Source organism: Oryza sativa, chromosome 12 (assembly GCF_034140825.1).
Source record: "Oryza sativa Japonica Group chromosome 12, ASM3414082v1".
Lineage (NCBI taxonomy): Eukaryota > Viridiplantae > Streptophyta > Magnoliopsida > Poales > Poaceae > Oryza > Oryza sativa.
This window is the reverse complement of record NC_089046.1, coordinates 23,070,904-23,090,426: the sequence shown is the minus strand read 5'-3', so window position 1 is coordinate 23,090,426 and position 19,523 is coordinate 23,070,904. Positions and strand designations below refer to the sequence as shown.

Below are 19,523 nucleotides of genomic sequence, written 5' to 3'. Positions count from 1 at the left end.
AACAGGGCATAGTTGTTGATGGATTTAACTTCCGCCCACTTTGAGGTATCAATGGGCTCCCTGGGTCTAGCCATTCTTCCCTTTTAGAAGTGTAGTGTTTAGAAGTGTAGTGTAGATCACTTCGACTATAACACAATGAAGATCATATATAAGCTCGCAATGCACTAGGCATTATATTAAAATTGTTAGTACATATGGGCCAGCTTGTTGAGATGAACGGTAAGAATGAAAACAAAACTTGACCTTAAAAAAGCATGTGGTCATTGTTAATAACACAATGAAGACAATATATATATAAGCACACAATGCTCGGCATTCAAATTGTTTTTAGAGCAGGTACAATAGCAGACTATTAGCCAGCTATAAATATATTTTAATAGATAAAAGATGAGAGAGAAGAGCAGCGGGCTACAGATCTGTAGCCAACTGCAGCACGGACTCTAAGACACAATATGTGTATGACAGGTGGGACTATATATTAATAGTATAGTAAGCAACTATTGTATGAATTGATTATAGATAAATTGGAGCTAGTAGTGGGCTATACTATAAAATTTGCTTTTACACACGGCCTCGAGATGCACGCTGTGAATGAAAACAATACTTGACCCACAACAAGCGTGGTCATTTGTTAACTTTAATATCCATCCATTTTTAATCGATCAGCATCAAGCGAGCCCTAGACGTAATCTATTGACTCTCGGAGAAACTAATAATGGGGAAGCAAAGGCTGCTAGCTAGAGATAAATTTGTTTCACTCGAGCGGATGTCGTTTTTTCATATATATCACTGTTATCAATTTTTATTAATAATATAGATTAATTTTAGATATATCATTCATAAACATTGTAGAGTCAAATTTAGTTTCTACGATAAGTTATAATAAAAAGAACAAATTAATTAACTCTAGTTAGTACGTACATTCACACAGTTATATTTGTAGAAGTTGATCTTAATTACTTGCATTTGCATGTTCGTAGTATATGCCTATATGGTATCACATAGTAATTTATCATGTTAACGCTTTTCAGAATATTAAATAACTATTTACCTGATGATATGGAAGAAACGATGGGAGTTCCCTTAAGAAAAAAAATAGTTTTGCATGCAAGGCCGCTTGACCTGATGGATCAGTGAATCACAAGTTACAGTCAAGATCTAATCTTGTTCTCAGCATAAATAAATATACCGGTTACTCAAATCGAATCCCAACGGATCAACTTGACATTATTTATGTACTCTATACGGAGGAAATGCAAAGACCTTAGCTGGCTTGCTCGGCTAACGGGACGAGACACTACTTGAAAAAAAAAGATTTTCCATGGCGTCACTCTTTTATTTTTACTAGCAGATTAAAAAACAAACGCTTCAAAATATATATCAAAGGGATTCCGGACACAAGTCGCCGGTAAAATTAAATTTTTGCTGGCGGTCGCTATTTTTCCACGTGTACCACTTAAGAAATCGTAAGTGAAAATCGATTTTCGTTAGGTGCATATCAAAGGAATTCTGGACACAAGCCGCCGGTAAAATTAAATTTTTGCTGGCGGTCGCTATTTTTCCACGTGTACCACTTAAGAAATCGTCAGTGAGAATCGATTTTCGTTAGGTAGCTAATTAAAAGCACTGCTCGCAAAATTAATGTCACCTTACTGAATCACGACCCATCCCACCTGGCCCAGCCCTCTCTCCACCTCTCTCCCATCTTCTTTCTACTCCCTTTGGATCTCTCCACCACCTCCTGAGTCCGTATCGACCAACGAGGAGGCCGTGGCCGCTGAATCTAGCGAACCTCTACGTTGGTGGATCTGGTTGGCCAGAGCGGGCTAGGTCGAACGATGACTGACGAGGAGAAATGGTGGTGGGACTTGAGCCAGGACCACCAGATCTAGCAATGGTGATGGTCGTGCTTGGGACCGCAGCGGCGGTGTCCCTCGGTGGCTAGGGTTGCAATCGGCTCGGTGATGGCGGCAATGATGACAAACCGCAGCTCGGGCGCTAGCTGCGATGACCTCGATCGCAAGTAGGTACATCCATATCCGGGCGGCGGTGTGCTAGCTGCAATGACGACGTGCTACTTCCGGCCTGCTGCTTGGTGACGACGGCGATGGCGTTTTGCTGCTTCAGCCAACCTTAGGGATTTGGGGATGCTAGTGTTGATGCACGTTATTGAGGATTTGGGGATTAGGGATTTAGGACAACCTTAGAGATTTGCGGATGCTTATGTTGATGCATGTAATTGGGGATTTTGGGGATTATAGATTTGGGATCATCCTGATTTTTTTTCTCCTAAAAACATTTTCGCTAGTAAGTCTCTTTAACTGCCGTCAACGAAAATCGTTGTTTTCACTAGCAGCCTTATTAACTTGGCCACCTCCCAAAGTCAATTCTCACTGGCAGCCGAACATTGTCAGTGAAAATTTATTTTTTTCACTTGCCTTAGGTCACTAGCGGCGCCACGGGCCACCAGCAAAAACCTATTTTAGTCGCCAGTAAAAACTTGTTTTGTAGGAGTGAGTTTAAAAGGTCAGGCTGTGGTTAGTAATTAAAGAAGAACGACCTTTTTTTGAGCTTAGGGAAGAACGACCTGGATTAGTGGATCACTAGCTTCAAGATCTAACACTACGTAAAAAAAATAACCATCACTGCTAGCTCATCATTACCGGTTCACATTAATTAACCATTCTCGGTTCTCAAATCTCAAGTGAAACAAGCACAGGGCCTTCTGGAGAATAAGAAGGAACAAAATGTGGCAAGTACACCAACTAGCAGTGTGAATTAGAAACCAGTTGATTCTGTAGATTATCAAGTAATCTGCTGATCTTCAGAATGCGGCGATCCCTGAAAATTATCATAGCGATATTATGTAGGATAAATTCCTTATTCCGTATTTCTGTAGTGGTGCTCTATCTTGTTCCACCTATTTATCAAACTTCAATTCCAAGTAAAAACTCACTATATACCTGTCGAGATTTCGTGATGGTTTCTCTATTTCCTCACACATTCGCAACTAACCAATCGGAAATAAACTTTGTACTACACCTGGCTCAGGTTCGGAAATAAACATGTGGTCAAACCGGCCAGGGACCTCGGGTTTGGGTTTTGTTAATGCTGATCAAGATGGATCTCCAAAGGCTACAACTTTGACCAATGAAGGTACAGAACGTGAAAGAACTTCTAAAGTTGCTGCCCCTTTGTATATTCAACGGTGATATCCACTGAAACAAATTATCGGTAATCTTATTGAGCGTACTACAAGGTCTAATGTAACAATTCATGATGTTTGTGCAAATTTTGCGTTTGTTGTTTTTTTCGAACCTAAAGATGTACTCATGTTTTAACTGGTGAATCATGGATTAATATCATGCATAAATAACTTAAAAATTTTGAGAGAAACAAAGTTTGGACTTTAGTTGAAACACATTCTGGACATAATATTATTAGAACTAAATGGATTTTCAAAAATAAACAAAATGAGGATGATTTAATTGTAAGAAATAAAGCTAGACTTGTTACTCAAGGTTTTACTCAGGTGGAGGGCTTGAGTTTTAATGAAACTTTTGCTCCTGTTGCTAGAATTGGGCAATTTTACAGTCATTTGGAAGGTAGCATAAGTGGTACCTCATGGTACCTTCTCAAGGACGGTAAAATTATTGCATGTGAATTTATTGTATTTCTTCTATATTTCATAAAAACATTTCAAATCATTTCTTTAAAAACTATCACTGGATTTACAATTATTGCATGATGAAAATTGATATCAATGTGCATCACTTGAAGTTCATACCAAGCCATAGTAAGTAGTTATTAGCTAATATCAAGGAATCGCTATTTGCGCAATGCTGAATGCTCTGTTTTCAACTAAGGCTGTCTGTATAAAAGGCAATGGTTTACTTTACTTATTGGCACCCAGAATATATTTTCATTTATTTTACAGAGGATAATAGCATTATGTAGCTTCAGAAATCAGAATTATGCAACGATTGTGACGAGTTATGTAACTTCATCTATACCAGGTGATGACTGATACAGCCTCCACGGAGGGGCTCTGCCATCTGGCAATTGTCTTAAACCCATATCTGCAGTTAAGTGTTTCAGGAGCAGACCCATTGTATCTGCAGTTAAGAAAATAATGGTAAAAACCCAGGAACAATGATCAGCAGTTAAGAAAATATTCTCTGTATAGGCATTCATGCACACACTATCAAGTTGGCTATAATGCACCTCAATTTCAGAGAAAAGAGTCTCTGTTGGCCAATAGTGAACTCTAAAGCCTGCTAATATTTCTATGACCATTTTGAGTGTACCTGAAGGGAGTAGCCGATGATATACATACCGACTATAAAATAAGGGGAGTACGCAAAAGCGCACCTTTGTATTAAGAGGAATAAAATCTACAGGAGGGACCAAGCCAAAGAAAAAAGGGAGACGGGGGAGCGGAAGAAAAAAGGAAAGGAAAAAGGAAGGAAGGTCTTAAGCCTACTCTCGCACTAACGGTGTGACGACCGGATGACCTATTAGAAATTACAGGGTATTTCAACATACCGACTATTTAGAACTGCAAGAAAAACTATACAGGGTATGAATCTACTAGAAATTACATGATCAATTGACCTGCAATAAAACTGAAGACATTGCTATCTGGTTGGCGACCAACTCTCATGTACTTCACATTCCCCACAGAAAATAGTTGGAAGGTGTATATCTGGAGTGGACTGTACAACATCAGCTTGAGGTGCTCGAGAAATTAATCCAACATCTGTAAATGGTACAAAAAAACAATCTGACCTGTAGAATACACTAGCAAAAATGTAAACCAAAGCTTTGTACAGTAACGAAAATTCTGAACGACAGGCTAATGCAATTACTCTATACCTGTTAGAAGATCACAATTTCTTTCATTGGTCAAACATAAATTGCATATTCATAGAAATCACACACATCCTCCACATTCACATCAATGGGTGCAGTTCAGCTCAGTATTCACATTCACATCAACGGTATAATACCTGACGTTCAGCTTGAATATTCAGAGTTCATGAATCATCACGTTATACATGCATGCATATTAAAGCGAAATTTCTAGTTGCACACTAACTGTGAACACTCTCAACTTTTCCTTTTTACCCCTATCTATTTGGAAGCTAGTTATTAGATCCATGTGTTCAAGCTAAACTTTGTTGAGAAAGCTGTGAAATTCTCGAAAACAATTACCTTAAAAAGCGCTTTAGCACTTTATATACTACTGCAAACCTACCTACTGCGCAGCACAGCAGTACAACCCTTTCAGCACATGAGTACTGAAAACTGAATGCAGATGCATGTGCTGATCAGGAAATGCATATGCACGTACTGATGTACTTCCTTTCATTTATTTAACTAATCACCACCAGCTCAAGTCAATGAGTGTGTGAGTCAGTAAAAATAAGTACTCCTACCCAGCTTGCTCAGCACCTGTCATAAATAGTTCACAAAAATCACACACGTCCTCCACATTCACATCCTCCATATTCAACACCAATTTTTTTTTCAAATAAGAATTTAACTCAGAATTTACAGGGACAGTATAATACCTGCAGCAGGAGAGCATATTTGGCGAATCCTATATCCCTGAATAGGCAGCCTCATCCATGCCACATCCAGTCAGTGAGATCACCTGTTGCTTTTAGGTATAAAAATATTAACTAGAGAAACTTAATACATGATTAGATAAGTGTCGTAGAAAACAAATAGATAAACTTAATTCATGTTCAAGACATTAAGAAAACCACATCAATCCAAATAACTGATCTACAAGATACATAGAAAATGTTTAAAGGGTACGTTCTGCTCATTAATTCTAAGTCTATGTATCCTTTGTCATTGATCGGCTATCTAAAGTATCACTAGGGCCGCCAGCCTCAATCAAACCCATTAGCCCAGCAGGAGCTCTTGAAATGTTGTATGCACCGTTCGACGAGATGATATGTGTGACGATGAATCCACATAGTTGTTTAGCGAGGCTGAAGCAAACATGTGGCAGCAATTTACTTGTCGGGAGTTTTAATTTCTGCAAATGGAAGGATTGAAGATGTGAAAACGTACTATGTGTTTAGAAACTTGGATTTACGTCTTAAGAAACATGGCAAACCTCAGAATCCGTAATGTTCCAGTTGCCATCCTCCATGAAAACCCTCATAAATTTCATCACGTAGAACCCACATGTACTCGTGCCCGGATCCTGGCGTGAGCAATAAGGGTGGCACCAGACCCGGAATGTATTTGAACACGGAGCGTGTTGAATACGCTTCTTATACTTCACAAGTGCCTTATCTAGGGTGTCAACGAGGGATTGAAACTTGGCTTGCGGGGTCCTCATTCCATCCATGACAACAATCTTGGAATCGTTTAAATGGATAGCAAGAAGGATCCAGTGAGGCCTACATACAAGGGAAGAGAACAATTAACATCTTAAAGTACAAATGAGAGGCACAGCGATAAATGCCACACTTACTTAAAGTGGTAGGGCAAAAGGATGGTATTCATGTCTTGTAGCTTGACAAAGGATGTGTACAGGTAGTCCAACACTTCTTTTTCGGACTTTTCACCTCCCTCAATTTTAGTGGAATTGACTATTTGTGGATCGAGGAATCCTAGTTTGTTATGGGTCGTTCTACATTCAAGTGCTCCCATTCTGCATAAGGAAAAAATTAAACATGCAACGAGGATATCTACTTAGAAAAAAGAGCGAGGGGTTGAGTATACTTACAATACCCATAACTGAATTAGCGATAAGTCTACCTCCTTCAGATTGTATAGCTGAAAAAGTTCTTTAAATGGGACCCAAACTATACCATCACAGTGATGAAAGTCCTCGTCCCTGTAAAAGACGGGGAACATCACCTTACCCTCCTTGGCCATCTGTAAGTACCACTCTTCTACCCTTCTCATCTGAGTACAATTGCCAATGACCTTGCGATATTCGTCGGTAGTTAAAGAATAACCGAGCTTGAACTGAGCTGCCAACGGGGACTTCGCAATATTGTCTACATCAGACAAACTTTGGAGGCCTGCACCTTCCAGAAATTCCTGCACATTCTTGTTGGCCTCGTCTTTCTCAAATTCTTTCTTTGAAAATTCTTTCAATCTTTTTTTCCTGGTCGTGCGTCGGAAGTCTGAAATAGGTGGTTTTGGGGCAAGTGGTCTTGCCATGCGATTGAAGTGGTCATGTACTGCAACTGGCACTTTCACATTTGTCGCCTCCTTTATTTTGTCCCCTTTATGTTTAAGGAGCAATGTTATGCTCCCGCTCATCTCCTTTTTTTCCTTCAAAGATGGCACCAACATGTTAGGCAGTGGCACCTTCTTGGGCTTCTTCAGAGATGGTGGTTCAGACATCTGGGAAGTTTTACACAGGCGCCCCCGCTTCTTCAGCGGGATTGAAGAAGCTAAGCTCTGATGTTTTGACGATGGAGGAGATGGGCTCTTACAGTGTGCTGGTGGAGGAGACGGGCTCTTACGTGGCAACAGTGGTGTTGGCATCCTTCGGGGGGAGACAACAAGCCCTTCTGAGCTAGACCCACCATCGCTTGGCTCATCATCGCTGTCTCCTGAAGGGAAGACAATGAAACGCTTGCGCCACAGGATAATGTTGTGGATGGCTTTTCCAAGAGTGTTCACCCCCTCGTCTGGAGCAAAATCAAGTTGGATTGCCCTGTATCTACTCGACACATACTCCACTTCGACCCTTGAGTAGCCACATGGTATCGGATTACCGTGTATCCTTTCACCCTCCATTACGGGATGTGCCATACCATGTGCCACCTCTACAGTGATGTTCTGAAGTGGCAAATGCAGCCTGCATGCAGTACGTACATGGATGTCATCTACGGGGTAACGAGCCATGCCTAGTTCTTGAGTAACCTCAATTGAAGCGGAATTGCTTTTCCTCCCACCTGGACTGATTACACGGCCAACATCGCCTACATCCTGCCTTTCGAGCCTCGCCATTATCAGGTCCATTCGTTCCTTCAGTTGCCTTATCTCTTCTGATTGGTCTCCAGAATTTGTATTACTCCGAGACCGGTACCTACGTTTGTCTTCAGGAAAACCTTCCCTCCATGGAACTAGGCCTACTCCTCTTGTGCGTCCCGGATGCTCAGAGTTCTGCAATGCAAGTGTGAGCTCATCTTTCTCCCTGTTCGGAACAAAAGAACCCTCTAAAGACTTTTGATGGGCATCATGGAGCCTTTGGGACACTTCTTGCGATCGTGGACCCTTGTGTACCAACTCGCCAGTATCCGAGAGTGTTGCCCCTCGGGCGTATTGATAATTCTTTCCTCGTTGGGACCAATCCTTCGTCTCTATCTCGATTCCCTTTTGTAATAGCTCATCTTCCCTCTCTTGCCATTTGCCTACGTTCTTAGCATATCCGCTAGGGCCGAGACGGTGAGGGTACAAATTTTTGGCCGCATTGGCCTGGTTCCTTTCGCTAATCTCCTTTGCCTCATCTGATGTTCTGTAGGCCACAAAGTCATCCCAGAAAAGGCGTCACCTTCGATAATTGGGATCTTCAAAATTTGGTGTCAACCCCTTCTTGACAAACTTCTTGGTAAGGTCCATCTTAAACTTCTTGAAGCTGAGGGACATCCTCTGAAGGGCCTTGTGCTTTGCAAGTTCTTCTGAACCCTCGGGGAACTGGAATGTCCGCTTCAACCTTTCCCAAGCAAGTTCCTTGTCTCTGTCTGGTACCATCCACTCCAATTCATCTGGATCTCTGGTCTTCCAGTGTCGGTACTTGATGGGGATGTCATCCTTCACGATGACACCTATAGCATTGGAATATGGGGTGAGTGCTGATTCTGGAGCTGTAGGGTTCCCATCTGCATCTAACGCTGTGATAGTGTAAAGGCCAATGGGCATCTTGGTTGGACCTCTACCCCTTCTTATCGATGAGGTGGCAGTATCCCCAGAGTGCGTTGTGGCCGAAGGATTAACGTCCTTTAAAGAAAGGTATAAATTAGTCATTCAGAGCGGATATATGTACAATTGAGGTCTTATTTGTTCCATACGGGTGAATTTACCTCCATGTTATCGGGGTTATCACTTGGGCTAACATTACCACCATCGCTTTCTCCAGAATTTGCAGGCCAATTGTTATCTTGTTCCCGTGACATTTTCCTTTGTAGACCTAGAATAGAACTATTGAAAAAAACGTTAAGCATGAACCACAAGGTTTGAATAAAACAGTTGTTGGAGTTCCCTTTCATGGAAACCAAGGAGACAATAACATCAAAGATAAAACAATCGATAGCATAGATTTTGGACAACAACAACATTAGCAGGTTTGCACACATTTTATGACCAAGTACACACAAAAAAATGGATATCCCATCCAAGTTTCAGAATCAATTAATTAACAGCACATGTTTTTTATTGGAGCAACAAAAAAAAAGAGCAATTACAAGCAAAAATTGTATAAAAGATTATATTGACGACAAAAAATATTTCATAGGCGGAGCAAGGAGGATGAAATCATGTCATAATTTGTCACCATGCTAAGATGCTAGATCTATGTTATCAGAGCAAAGACAAAGCAGAGCACTAATAATTTCCATGACTCACCACAAACTGTAGGGGAGCTTGGTATAAGAGCTTGCAGTAATGATTTACATGACTCGACCATTTCAGATCAATCAGCAAGACTGCTGCAACCATGCACAGACCTACAGCTACAGGAATGATCTCCTCTCTGTACGCCATTTTTTTCAACAAGATGTTAAGGTATAGGCACATATGGATTATATGGATTCATGGCTAAATGAAATGACTAAGTAACCCCCATATAATGGTACAAGAAGTGTGCCTATTAGCCTTTCAGGCCACTGTTTCAACTGTTGATGACTAAAATGGCTTTTGGTAAACTAAACCAAAACCAAGTGGATCCCAGTAAACAATGCTTTGAACATGCAAATTAACAACTCTATGTGTCTACAACTCATGCTAATGTGCGATAACATGAGAAGCTAATTGAAACAGATTTGACAAAGGTGAGATCCTTCGAATTTTGAAACAATTTTCACGCCTAAAACAGAGATCAACCAATCAGAACATCAGTATTAGAGGCTATTCACCACTTGGAAGCTGTTAACAGTTTTTCACACTTGACATGGCGGTATAAGCAGTCAAAGAATTTTCAATGAGCCACTGTCCATCTGCAAGTATTCCTTTTTCTTGTTACAAAAATAATTATGGCCGATCTGAATCTTAATGGTGCAATGTGTGTTTGTGCAGGGCATACTTCTGGGTCCTAAAGGGAGATAAATGATGTTAAAATTCGTTGAGTCACATGCATTATGAACAGATCTATCCATCCATCTGCCTTATTGGAGGGTGATGAGGGCTCTACATGCATCTGCATATGCATCCCATTTCCCATGTGACATGTTCTTCAGCTTCCATCCAATCTATCCATGTCCTCCTCCCTCCTCACCCCACACCACCCACTCAACAACAGCAAAAAAATCTTTTTCTCAATTTCCACAATGAAATCAGCACAGCAGGCTCAACCAAAGAAACAATTATCAGCAATGATCCAACAACCATACATTGTTTACAGGGGAGGGGAGAGGGGAACACACCACAGTGGCGGAGAAGAGCCACTGGACGAGAGCCGCGGTGAAGAAGTGAGAGCCGGCCTGACGCCTTGGTCCTTGGAGCTCCGGGCGACGATGACAGACGACGGCGTTGGCGTTGGCGGAGTCGGCGGCGGGCGACGAGGGTGGCGACCAACGAGGGGACGGCCGTGGCGGGGCGGGCCGTGTAGATCCAGGCGCTGGAGGGCGACGGCGGCGGCGCTGGCTGGCGGACGGCGGTGGATCCGGAGGCGGCGACTGCAGCAGATAGGGGGAAGAGGGGGAGTGAGGTGCGGTGCCGCACCATATATGTATAGAGCATAGGTGTCGGTTCTCTCCCATAGGTTGCGGTTATAAACCTGGGCCGGCACTTTATAGTGGTCAAAGGTACCGGATCTAATGAGAACCGGCATCTTTGGTCATTCTACGATTTTTAATTTACTCATCATACCAAGTAATATAGTGCTCTTGCTCTTGCTGTTTGCTTAATCATTTGTACATTTTTTCCTTATGAATATATGGCACCAAATCGCAATGTTTCAAAATATTTTCAAATTTTTTCATCAACTGTTTACTGCCAATTTTTTTCTCCACTTTTTGATATGAGCGCTTGACATTCTGGGTTCTCGTGTAAAATGTATGCCCATTAATGTCGTACCCTTGGAATGAATGAATTGTGCTCGTCGGTCCCACTGTCAGGATTCAGCCTATGCTGTGGGTTCTCGGTACGGAGTGTGTTGTCATGCACGTCAATAAATGGACAAAGAATGATAGCTACCTCAAGAAACTGGCAGATGCCATGAATGGTGTGCTGCCAATGGTGAGTGATCAAAGTCAAATAAATGACGGAATTTGTGTTAATTTTATTTAAACTAGTTGGGTGGCCCGCGCAATTGCGCGGCTAGCACCCAAACAAAATCATATATTTTTTTAGTATGATTTTACTTAAAATTTATTAAATAGCTATCTCGTGTTTCTAACTTATCATTCTCGTGTTTCTAACTATATAGGTTTTAAAAGTCACACCAGTTGCTACCCCTTACGTCATCTTCTTTTTTATTTGCTTGCTCGATCTACCACTATTTCTATTTATTTTTTTTGGAACCTTTAAAAATTGGATTTTATAGTTTTTAGAGTTTATTGTCATGATGGGTTTCGTTTTTATAATTTATAGATGTCCCGTCAAACGTTGTCATTATACTCCTCTACGGCCCGTCCACTGTTTCTTCTCTTTATTGTCATTAAGATTTTAAAAATCAAACATAATTATCGTTTGGGTTCATTTTTACTTTCTAGAAGTCCGACTAAACCATCAGCGGCTTTGCCATTATACTTCTCTACGGCTCGCCCGCTGCCTCCCTTCTTTATTGTCATTGAGATTTTAAAATCGAACATGATTATCATTGGGTTTTTTTACTTTTTGGAAATTCCGAACTTTTAAAAATTGGACTTGCATTTCATTTTTTATAATTTTTAGAAGTCCTATCAAACAATGCCACTATACCCCTCTACAACTTGTCCGACACCTACTCTTTATTATCATTGTGATTCTAAAAATCGAACATAACTATCGTTGGAATTCATTTTTTATTTTCTAAAAGTCTCGTCAACCGTCGGCGGCTCTACTTCTTCTTTTTATTGTCATTGAGATTTTAAAAATCGAATATGATTATCAATAGGGTTTATTTTTTTACTTTCTAGAAGTCCCAGCAACTGCCTTACTTGTTTGCTTCACGGCCTGCTAGACGTCCTTCTTTTTAATCGTCATTAGGATTCTATTTGGTGTTTTATCAACAATTTTTATATGTCGTATGAACCGCTACCACTCTCCTCCTGACGGAGCGTGGGGCTCCTCACCGGGAGACCGCGCAGGCCCCCCTTTGCCGGTTCGGCCGGGGGCGCTAAGTGAGGTTCTTCACCCTCGATCTGTGGAATGTTCGCGAGAGAGCAAATGCACAAGACACGGGCGATGTATACAGGTTCGGGCCGCTGAGAAGCGTAATACTCTACTCCTGTGTTATGGTGGATCTGTGTTTGAAGGAGTTACAGAGAACTGGAAAGCAAGAGAGTACAGGCTCTAGAACCCCTCTTCCTCTTTCTCTCCTTCTTTTCCTCTTTTTTCTTGTTCTGGATCTGGATCTCCCCCCCTCTTCGGTGGGCAAGGTCCTCCTTTTATATCTCAAGGGGATACCACATGCACCACTTCTACCTCCCCTTCTTTTGGGTAAGGATTTACAATGGCTGCTGTCCGAATGACCCTCCGATGGGATGGGTCATACCTACCTCCACTTCGCCGGAAGCAAATACAACATGGGAGCACGGTTTGTCTGCCGATGACGTGATCGGCGTCAGACCAGTCACAGACCGGTCATTCTTGTCCACCACGCGTCTGTTTAGCATGCCGCACATCTGTCCTTCTTCATACAATGACTTCCTTGCAATGGTTGCGATGAAGCCTGGCATGAATCTGGCCGGGACTGACGTGCCAACTCCAGGAGTTACCACGCCGGCTCCGGCTAGGGACGAGTGCCTGGAGACTCTCATCATTCCGATGGGACGGGGCGAGACGAGTGTCAGGCCGCCTGTTGCCACCTAACCCGCGATCTGACCGGTTTGTGACCGGTCACGTACTGCGACCGGTCACGGACCGGATAAGCGAGCGCGCTGCGCTTGCATTAAATGCGGCGTGGCGCGCTCGTCCAACCCGCAATAAGTGCGGTTAGGTGAGCGCCGCTGTGCTCACCTAACCCACACACGTGGCGCCAACACCATATGGGGTCGGGGCGCCCCAGCCCTCGGGGCTGAGACGGGAGCGGCCCGACCCCTCGGGGAGACAGAGGGAGGGGTGGCCACGTCACCCTCGGGCCCGACCCCCCCGAGGGGGTCAGGCCACGTGGGTGAGCGCGGCTGCCCAAGCCTCTAGTCACGATACTCCCGGTCCCATGTCATCGACAGTAGCCCCCGGCGTTATGCCAGGGCGATCGTCCCCCTCGAGGGAAGCGCTCGGGCGTGACGCCAATCCTTGGTGACAGGTGGGGCCGGTCTCTACATGCGGGCAGAAAGCCAGCGATCGCAAATCGTGCACATCGGTAAGGGAAAACCGACTGACAATAATGAGCGGTCTCTTCGCGACCGCTACATTACTCGAGCAGCGTGCGAATCGAGCTGATTCGTTTCGCCTGGAGACATGATGATGGCGCTTCGGTCGGCGAGCGTAGTTAACGCGCGCTCGATCTGTCCTATCTCAACCGCCGCGGCCGCATATCTGCCGCGCGCGCCGCAAACGGGCGAGTGAGGTCAGTGTAGGCGTGGGCGCGAGAAACGAGGGGGCGAGATAGTGGGCGCGGGAAACGAGGAGCCAGGCATAGCGTTGGCAAGGGAATAAAGACGCCGAGGAAGGGATTTGCTTCCTTCCTCTCGCCACTATTCCCCTTGCCTTCGCCACTTGCGCCCTAACTCTTCGTTTCCTGTGCCCTACCCTTGCCGCTCTCGCTCGCTCTCAAGCCTTTTCCTCCGCCGGCGTAATGGCACGGGGCTCCGCACTGCTCGATGGTAGCGTGCTGCCGCCTTCTCGCATCGTGAGCGAGAGGCAGGCCGGGCTGCCGCGCCGATTCATGCCGGAATCTGCCACCGGCTGGGAGGTGGTCGAGCTGGGCGAGGGACGCCTGGCGCCACACTACTCGGGGCGGTCCGTCTTCTTCCTCTCTTTCGCAATGGCAGGGCTGGTCCCGCCATTCTCTTCTTTCTTCATGGATGTTCTGGAGTTTTATAATCTCCAGATGGCGCACCTCACCCCCAACGCGGTAATGACGTTGGCCATCTTCGCGCACCTGTGCGAGATGTTTATCGGGGTACGCCCATCTCTTCGGCTGTTCCGGTGGTTCTTCACCGCACAGCCGGTGTCGCCGCCGTCGGTAGTCAGTGGCTGCTACTTCCAGCCGCAGGGGCCGGTGCTGAGCCGCTACATTCCCTGCGTCCTCCGCAAGAAGTGGGACGACTGGAAGAGCGACTGGTTCTACACCCCCCTTGCCGACGAAGCGCGCCTCCGACTTCCGAGCCAGCCCCCGGCGCAGGCCTCCAGCTGGCGGGCGCCGGTAGATCTGGGAGACGGCTACGACGCCGTTCTTGACCGCCTGGCGGGTCTGCGATCCCAGATGCTCACAGGGGCCATGGTGTACGGCGACTACCTTCGTCGCCGGATCGCGCCGCTCCAGCGGCGTGCCCGGGGCGCCTGGGAGTACACCGGGTCCGAGGATTACATGAGGACCCACCAGGGGGGCAGATGGGACTGGGTCCCTGAGGACTTCAAGATGGTGGTCCAACGGGTGCTGAATCTCAGCTCCGTGGAGGCATCCCTCATCCCCCAAGGAGTCCTCCCCCTCTGCAGCGATCCAGATCGCGCCAACATCCTGACCATCATGCAGGCGGTCGGGGCGTCGGAGGAGCGGGCTCCTCGAGGCCACGATGGCGCGGGTGGGAGCCGCAGGGGGGAACAATCTACCCCGGGAGGGGGTCGTGCTTCTGGGCCCCACGACGGGGGCCCGAGGGGCAGCCGCCCTGCCGACGCCCGGGGGAAGAGGAAGCAGGAGGGTACCCCTTCCCCATCTCCTCCCCGGGGGGGCGGGGCGGTGCGTGCCAGCAGCAGGCGCCCGGAGAGTGCCGTGCCGACGCCGCGGCCCGAGGGGGAGCGAAAGAAGAAGCGGCTCCGCAAGATGGGGGAGATCGAAACATGCCGGGGAAACCTCATCTCACCCCCAAGGTGGTCGTTTAGCCGACCTCCCCGCAGGTTCGTCCTCGCGCCCACCGCGGCCGTACTCATTCTCCCATCTCCCAAGGCGAGTTTTCACTTACCCGTTTCTTTTTGTCTTCTGGTTTTTCTTCTGCTTCAGCGAGATCCCGTCGTGCCCCCCTCGCCATTCCAAGTCCGGCTGGTCTGAGGCCGAGGAGGCGGCGACCGTGGAGGCCCGGAGGCGGGAAGCTGACCGGCGAGATGCCGTAGACCGTCTCCGGGAAGCCGAGGAAGCTGCCCAGGAGGCCGTCCGGGTTCGCCAGGCTGAGGAAACCACTCGGGAGGAGGCCAGACTCCGCTGGGCCGAGGAGTCCGTCCGGGAGGTAGAGGCGGCTCGCGCATGCCAGGCGGCCTGCCAAGCCCTCGAGCCGACTCCGCCCGAAGCGACGACGACTTCCGAGGCCACCCACGACGAGGCCGCGGGCGCACTGCTCGGGCCCGACCCCTCGGACGACGTTCGGGACGGGCCAGCTTCGGGGGACGCCCCCGAGTCCGGCACGTCGATCGGCGGGCCGAGCCGCGCGGCGCCCACACCGAGGCGGCTCTCCCCTCTGCCCTCTGCTGCCCCTCCGAGCGCGGAGCCCCTCTTGCAGGCCTTGGCCGCCGCGAACACCACGGTGTTGGACGGGTTAAGCGCCCAGATGGAGGTCCTGCAGGCGGAGTGGGCGGAGCTCGACGCGGCGTGGGCACGCGTCGAAGAGGGGCGACGCTCGGTGGAGGCCATGGTGGAGGCGGGCCGCAAGGCACACCACCGGCACGCCTCAGAGCTCGAGGCCCGTCGGAGGGAGCTCGCGGAGATCGCCAGGGAGGTGGAGGAGGAACGGGAGACTGCCCTCATCGCCACCGCCGTGCTCGACGAGGTGCGGGACGACCTCCGCCTCCAATACGGGAGTCGGGCGGCGGAGCTAGAGAAGAAGCTCGACGCCGCCCGGGGAGTCCTTGACGCCGCCGCTGCCCGGGAACGGCGGGCGGCGGAGAACGAGGCGGCGTCCCGGCGGCGCGAAGAGGCCCTTGAGGCTCGCGCCACGGCGCTGGAAGAGCGTGCCCACGCAAAGGAGAGGGACCTGGCGGACCGCGAGGCCGCCGTCGCCATCTGGGAGGCCACTCTGGCGGCGCACGAGGCCGCCTGTGCCGAAGAGGAGTCCGCACTCCGCCTCCACGAGGATACGCTCACCGAGCGGGAGCGAGCTCTCGAGGAGGCCGAGGCCGCGGCGCAGCGGCTGGCGGACAACCTGTTCCTTCGCGAGGCAGCGCAGGAGGAGCAGGTGCGCCGCAATCTGGAAGGCTCCCGCGCCGAGAAGGCCACACTGGATCAGCGGGCCGCTGAACTCGAGGCGCGGGCGAAGGAGCTGGACGCGAGGGCGCGCAGCGGCGGGGCGGCCGCGGGCGACAGCGACTTAGCCGCCCGCCTCGCAGCTGCCGAACACACCATCGCCGAGCTGCAGGGCGCGCTGGACTCGTCCGCCGGGGAGGTCGAGGCCCTCCGCTTGGCAGGCGAGGTAGGGCCCGGCATGCTTCGGGACGCCGTCTCCCGTCTAGACCGCGCCGGGCGGCAGGCGGGCCTCTGGGACGAGCGGACCGCGAAGTACACCGCCAACCAGGGGGGCCTCTCCCAGCGCCTCTCAGAGATGGCTAGGACCCTCCAGCGGCTCTCCGAGGAGCTCGAGGAGACGATCAAGTCATCCTCGAGAGACCTCGCCCGGGGGGCAGTGGAGCTCGTACTGGCAAGCTACCAGGCCAGGGACCCCGACTTCTCCCCGTGGGCAGCGCTGGACGAGTTCCCTCCCGGAACCGAGGACGGCACGCGCGCGCAGGTCCGGGAAGCCGCCGACTACATCGTCCACAGCTTCAAGGGTACGGCCCCTCGGCTCGCGTTCGCCCTCGACTCCGACGAGGAGGGCGGTGACGGCGGTGAGGATGACAGCGACGACGAGGCTGGCGACCCGGGTGCATCGAAGTGAGCCCCCAGGCCCCTGCCAATCCTAAATAGCTTTTTCTTTCTTCTTCCAAGGCCTTCGGGCCCCCTTCTTGTATAGACTAATTTAATCTGCAATCAAATAAAGAGGAAATTTCTGTGTCAATTCTATTTGTTGCGTGTATGAGACAAGGATGGTCTGTGCCGCGGTCCTTCTGCATCTTGGCTTGAACAAGGGCTCGTGCCCAGGTCCCAGCCTCAAATGGCGCGGGTCGGGGCTAGTGCCTGGGAAGATCCACGTGTCGAGACTGGCCACACGTGTCGAGACTGGCCAGGCCGGAGACGTGGTGACCGAGGGTTATGGATGACCCGATTGTGGGCCTTTGCCGATTCCCCCCCAGAGTTCACCACGCCCCGGGGCACGGCTCGGTTCTGGGCCCCTTTTGGCGATTTTAGCCGGCCCGGGCCACCGAGGGCAGGATCGAGCACGAGCGTGCTAATTCAAGCCAAGATTCTTCAAAAGGAAACAATGGCACAGACACATTCCTTAGGAAATCGAAAATGCTTTTATTGAAATATGGAAGAGAAAAAAGGTAAGTATATGCATGTGGTAGCCCCCGGCCAACCCTGCACGTCCGAGGGGGTGCGGGGTTGGCCCGAGCCCGAGACCTGACACCCGACCCCCACTAGGGGTAGAAGCGACGAAGGTGTTCGATATTCCACGGGTTAGGCAGCTCTGTGCCGTCGCCCGTGGCCAGCCGAACGGAGCCCGGCCGGAGGACGCCGATCACTCGATACGGACCCTCCCACACTGGTGAGAGCTTGCTCAGTCCAGCACGCGTTTGGACGCGGTGTAGGACGAGGTCGTCGACGCAGAGTGATCGGGCCCGGACGTGGCGCTGATGGTAGCGCCGCAGACTCTGCTGGTAGCGCGCGGCTCGGAGGGCCGCGCGCCGCCTTCGCTCTTCCAAGTAGTCGAGGTCGTCTCTGCGAAGCTGATCTTGATCAGTCTCGCAATACATGGTGGCCCGAGGGGACCTCAGGGTGAGCTCAGATGGGAGGACCGCCTCCGCGCTGTAGACGAGGAAGAAAGGCGTTTCCCCGGTTGCTCGGCTTGGCGTGGTTCGGTTCGCCCAGAGCACCGCTGGCAGCTCCTCGATCCACGAGTCGCCGTGCTTCTTGAGGATGTTGAAGGTCTTGGTTTTGAGGCCCTTGAGGATTTCCGCGTTGGCGCGCTCCACTTGGCTATTGCTTCTAGGGTGGGCGGGGGAGGCGAAGCAGAGCTTGATGCCCATGTCTTCGCAGTAGTCACCGAAGAGTTCACTAGTGAACTGGGTGCCGTTATCCGTAATGATACGGTTAGGCACCCCAAACCGAGCAGTGATGCCCCTGATAAATTTAAGCGCGGAGTGCTTATCGATCTTGATGACCGGATAAGCCTCGGGCCACTTAGTGAACTTGTCGATAGCGACATACAGATACTCGAACCCGCCCGGGGCCCGCCTAAACGGACCTAGGATATCGAGCCCCCAGACAGCAAACGGCCACGAAAGAGGTATGGTCTACAGGGCCTGGGCCGGCTGATGGGTTTGCCTGGCGTGGAACTGGCACGCCCTGCATCGCCGGACCAGGTCGACCGCATCATTGAGAGCCATCGGCCAATATAAACCCTGGCGAAAGGCCTTGCTAACCAAGGTGCGTGAGGCGGAATGGGCTCCGCACTCGCCTTCATGGATATCGGCGAGAAGCTCGACGCCTTGTTCCCGAGGAATGCACTTCAGGAGGACTCCGTTAGCCGCGCGCCGATAGAGGGTCCCTTCCACCAGCACGTAGCGCTTGGAGATGCGCTGGACGCGTTCACTCCCTTCGCGGTCCTCGGGTAAAGTCTTATTTGCGAGGTACGCCTGGATCTCAGCGATCCAAGCAATCAATCTAAGGGAGCTGGGAGCACTCCCCTCGGGTCCCGAGGCCTGGACTCCGACGGGCCTCGGGGGCCGTTCAGGCGCGTTCGGGGGTCGGGTCGCGCCGACGGCTGGGCAAGCCTTTCTTCAAAGGCGCCCGGTGGGGTCTGGGCTCGCGAGGAAGCGAGCCTTGAGAGTTCGTCGGCGACCGCGTTATCCCGTCTGGGCACATGCCGAAGCTCTATCCCGTCGAAATGGCGCTCCATACGCCGCACCTGGCGCACGTAAGCATCCATCTGCGGGTC

At 49.5% G+C, this 19,523-nt stretch overlaps 1 protein-coding gene across 2 annotated transcripts; it reads right to left on the bottom strand.

Annotated features, from left to right (window-relative positions):
- Positions 1-5,710: 5,710 nt before the first annotated feature.
- LOC9268443 (uncharacterized) lies at positions 5,711-10,939 on the bottom strand. 2 transcript variants are annotated; one of them, XM_015762772.3, is made up of 7 exons: positions 10,620-10,939; positions 9,604-9,730; positions 9,063-9,180; positions 6,749-8,979; positions 6,494-6,673; positions 6,131-6,419; positions 5,711-6,049 (listed from the first exon to the last, which is right to left on the bottom strand). In XM_015762772.3, the coding sequence occupies exons 4-7, from the start codon at positions 7,999-8,001 to the stop codon at positions 5,846-5,848; spliced, it is 1,926 nt and encodes a 641-aa protein (XP_015618258.1). In that variant the 5' UTR covers positions 8,002-8,979; positions 9,063-9,180; positions 9,604-9,730; positions 10,620-10,939; the 3' UTR covers positions 5,711-5,845. The 2 variants fall into 2 exon arrangements, with proteins under 2 accessions (XP_015618258.1, XP_015618257.1); XM_015762771.3 differs by lacking the exon at positions 9,604-9,730.
- Positions 10,940-19,523: the final 8,584 nt, after the last annotated feature.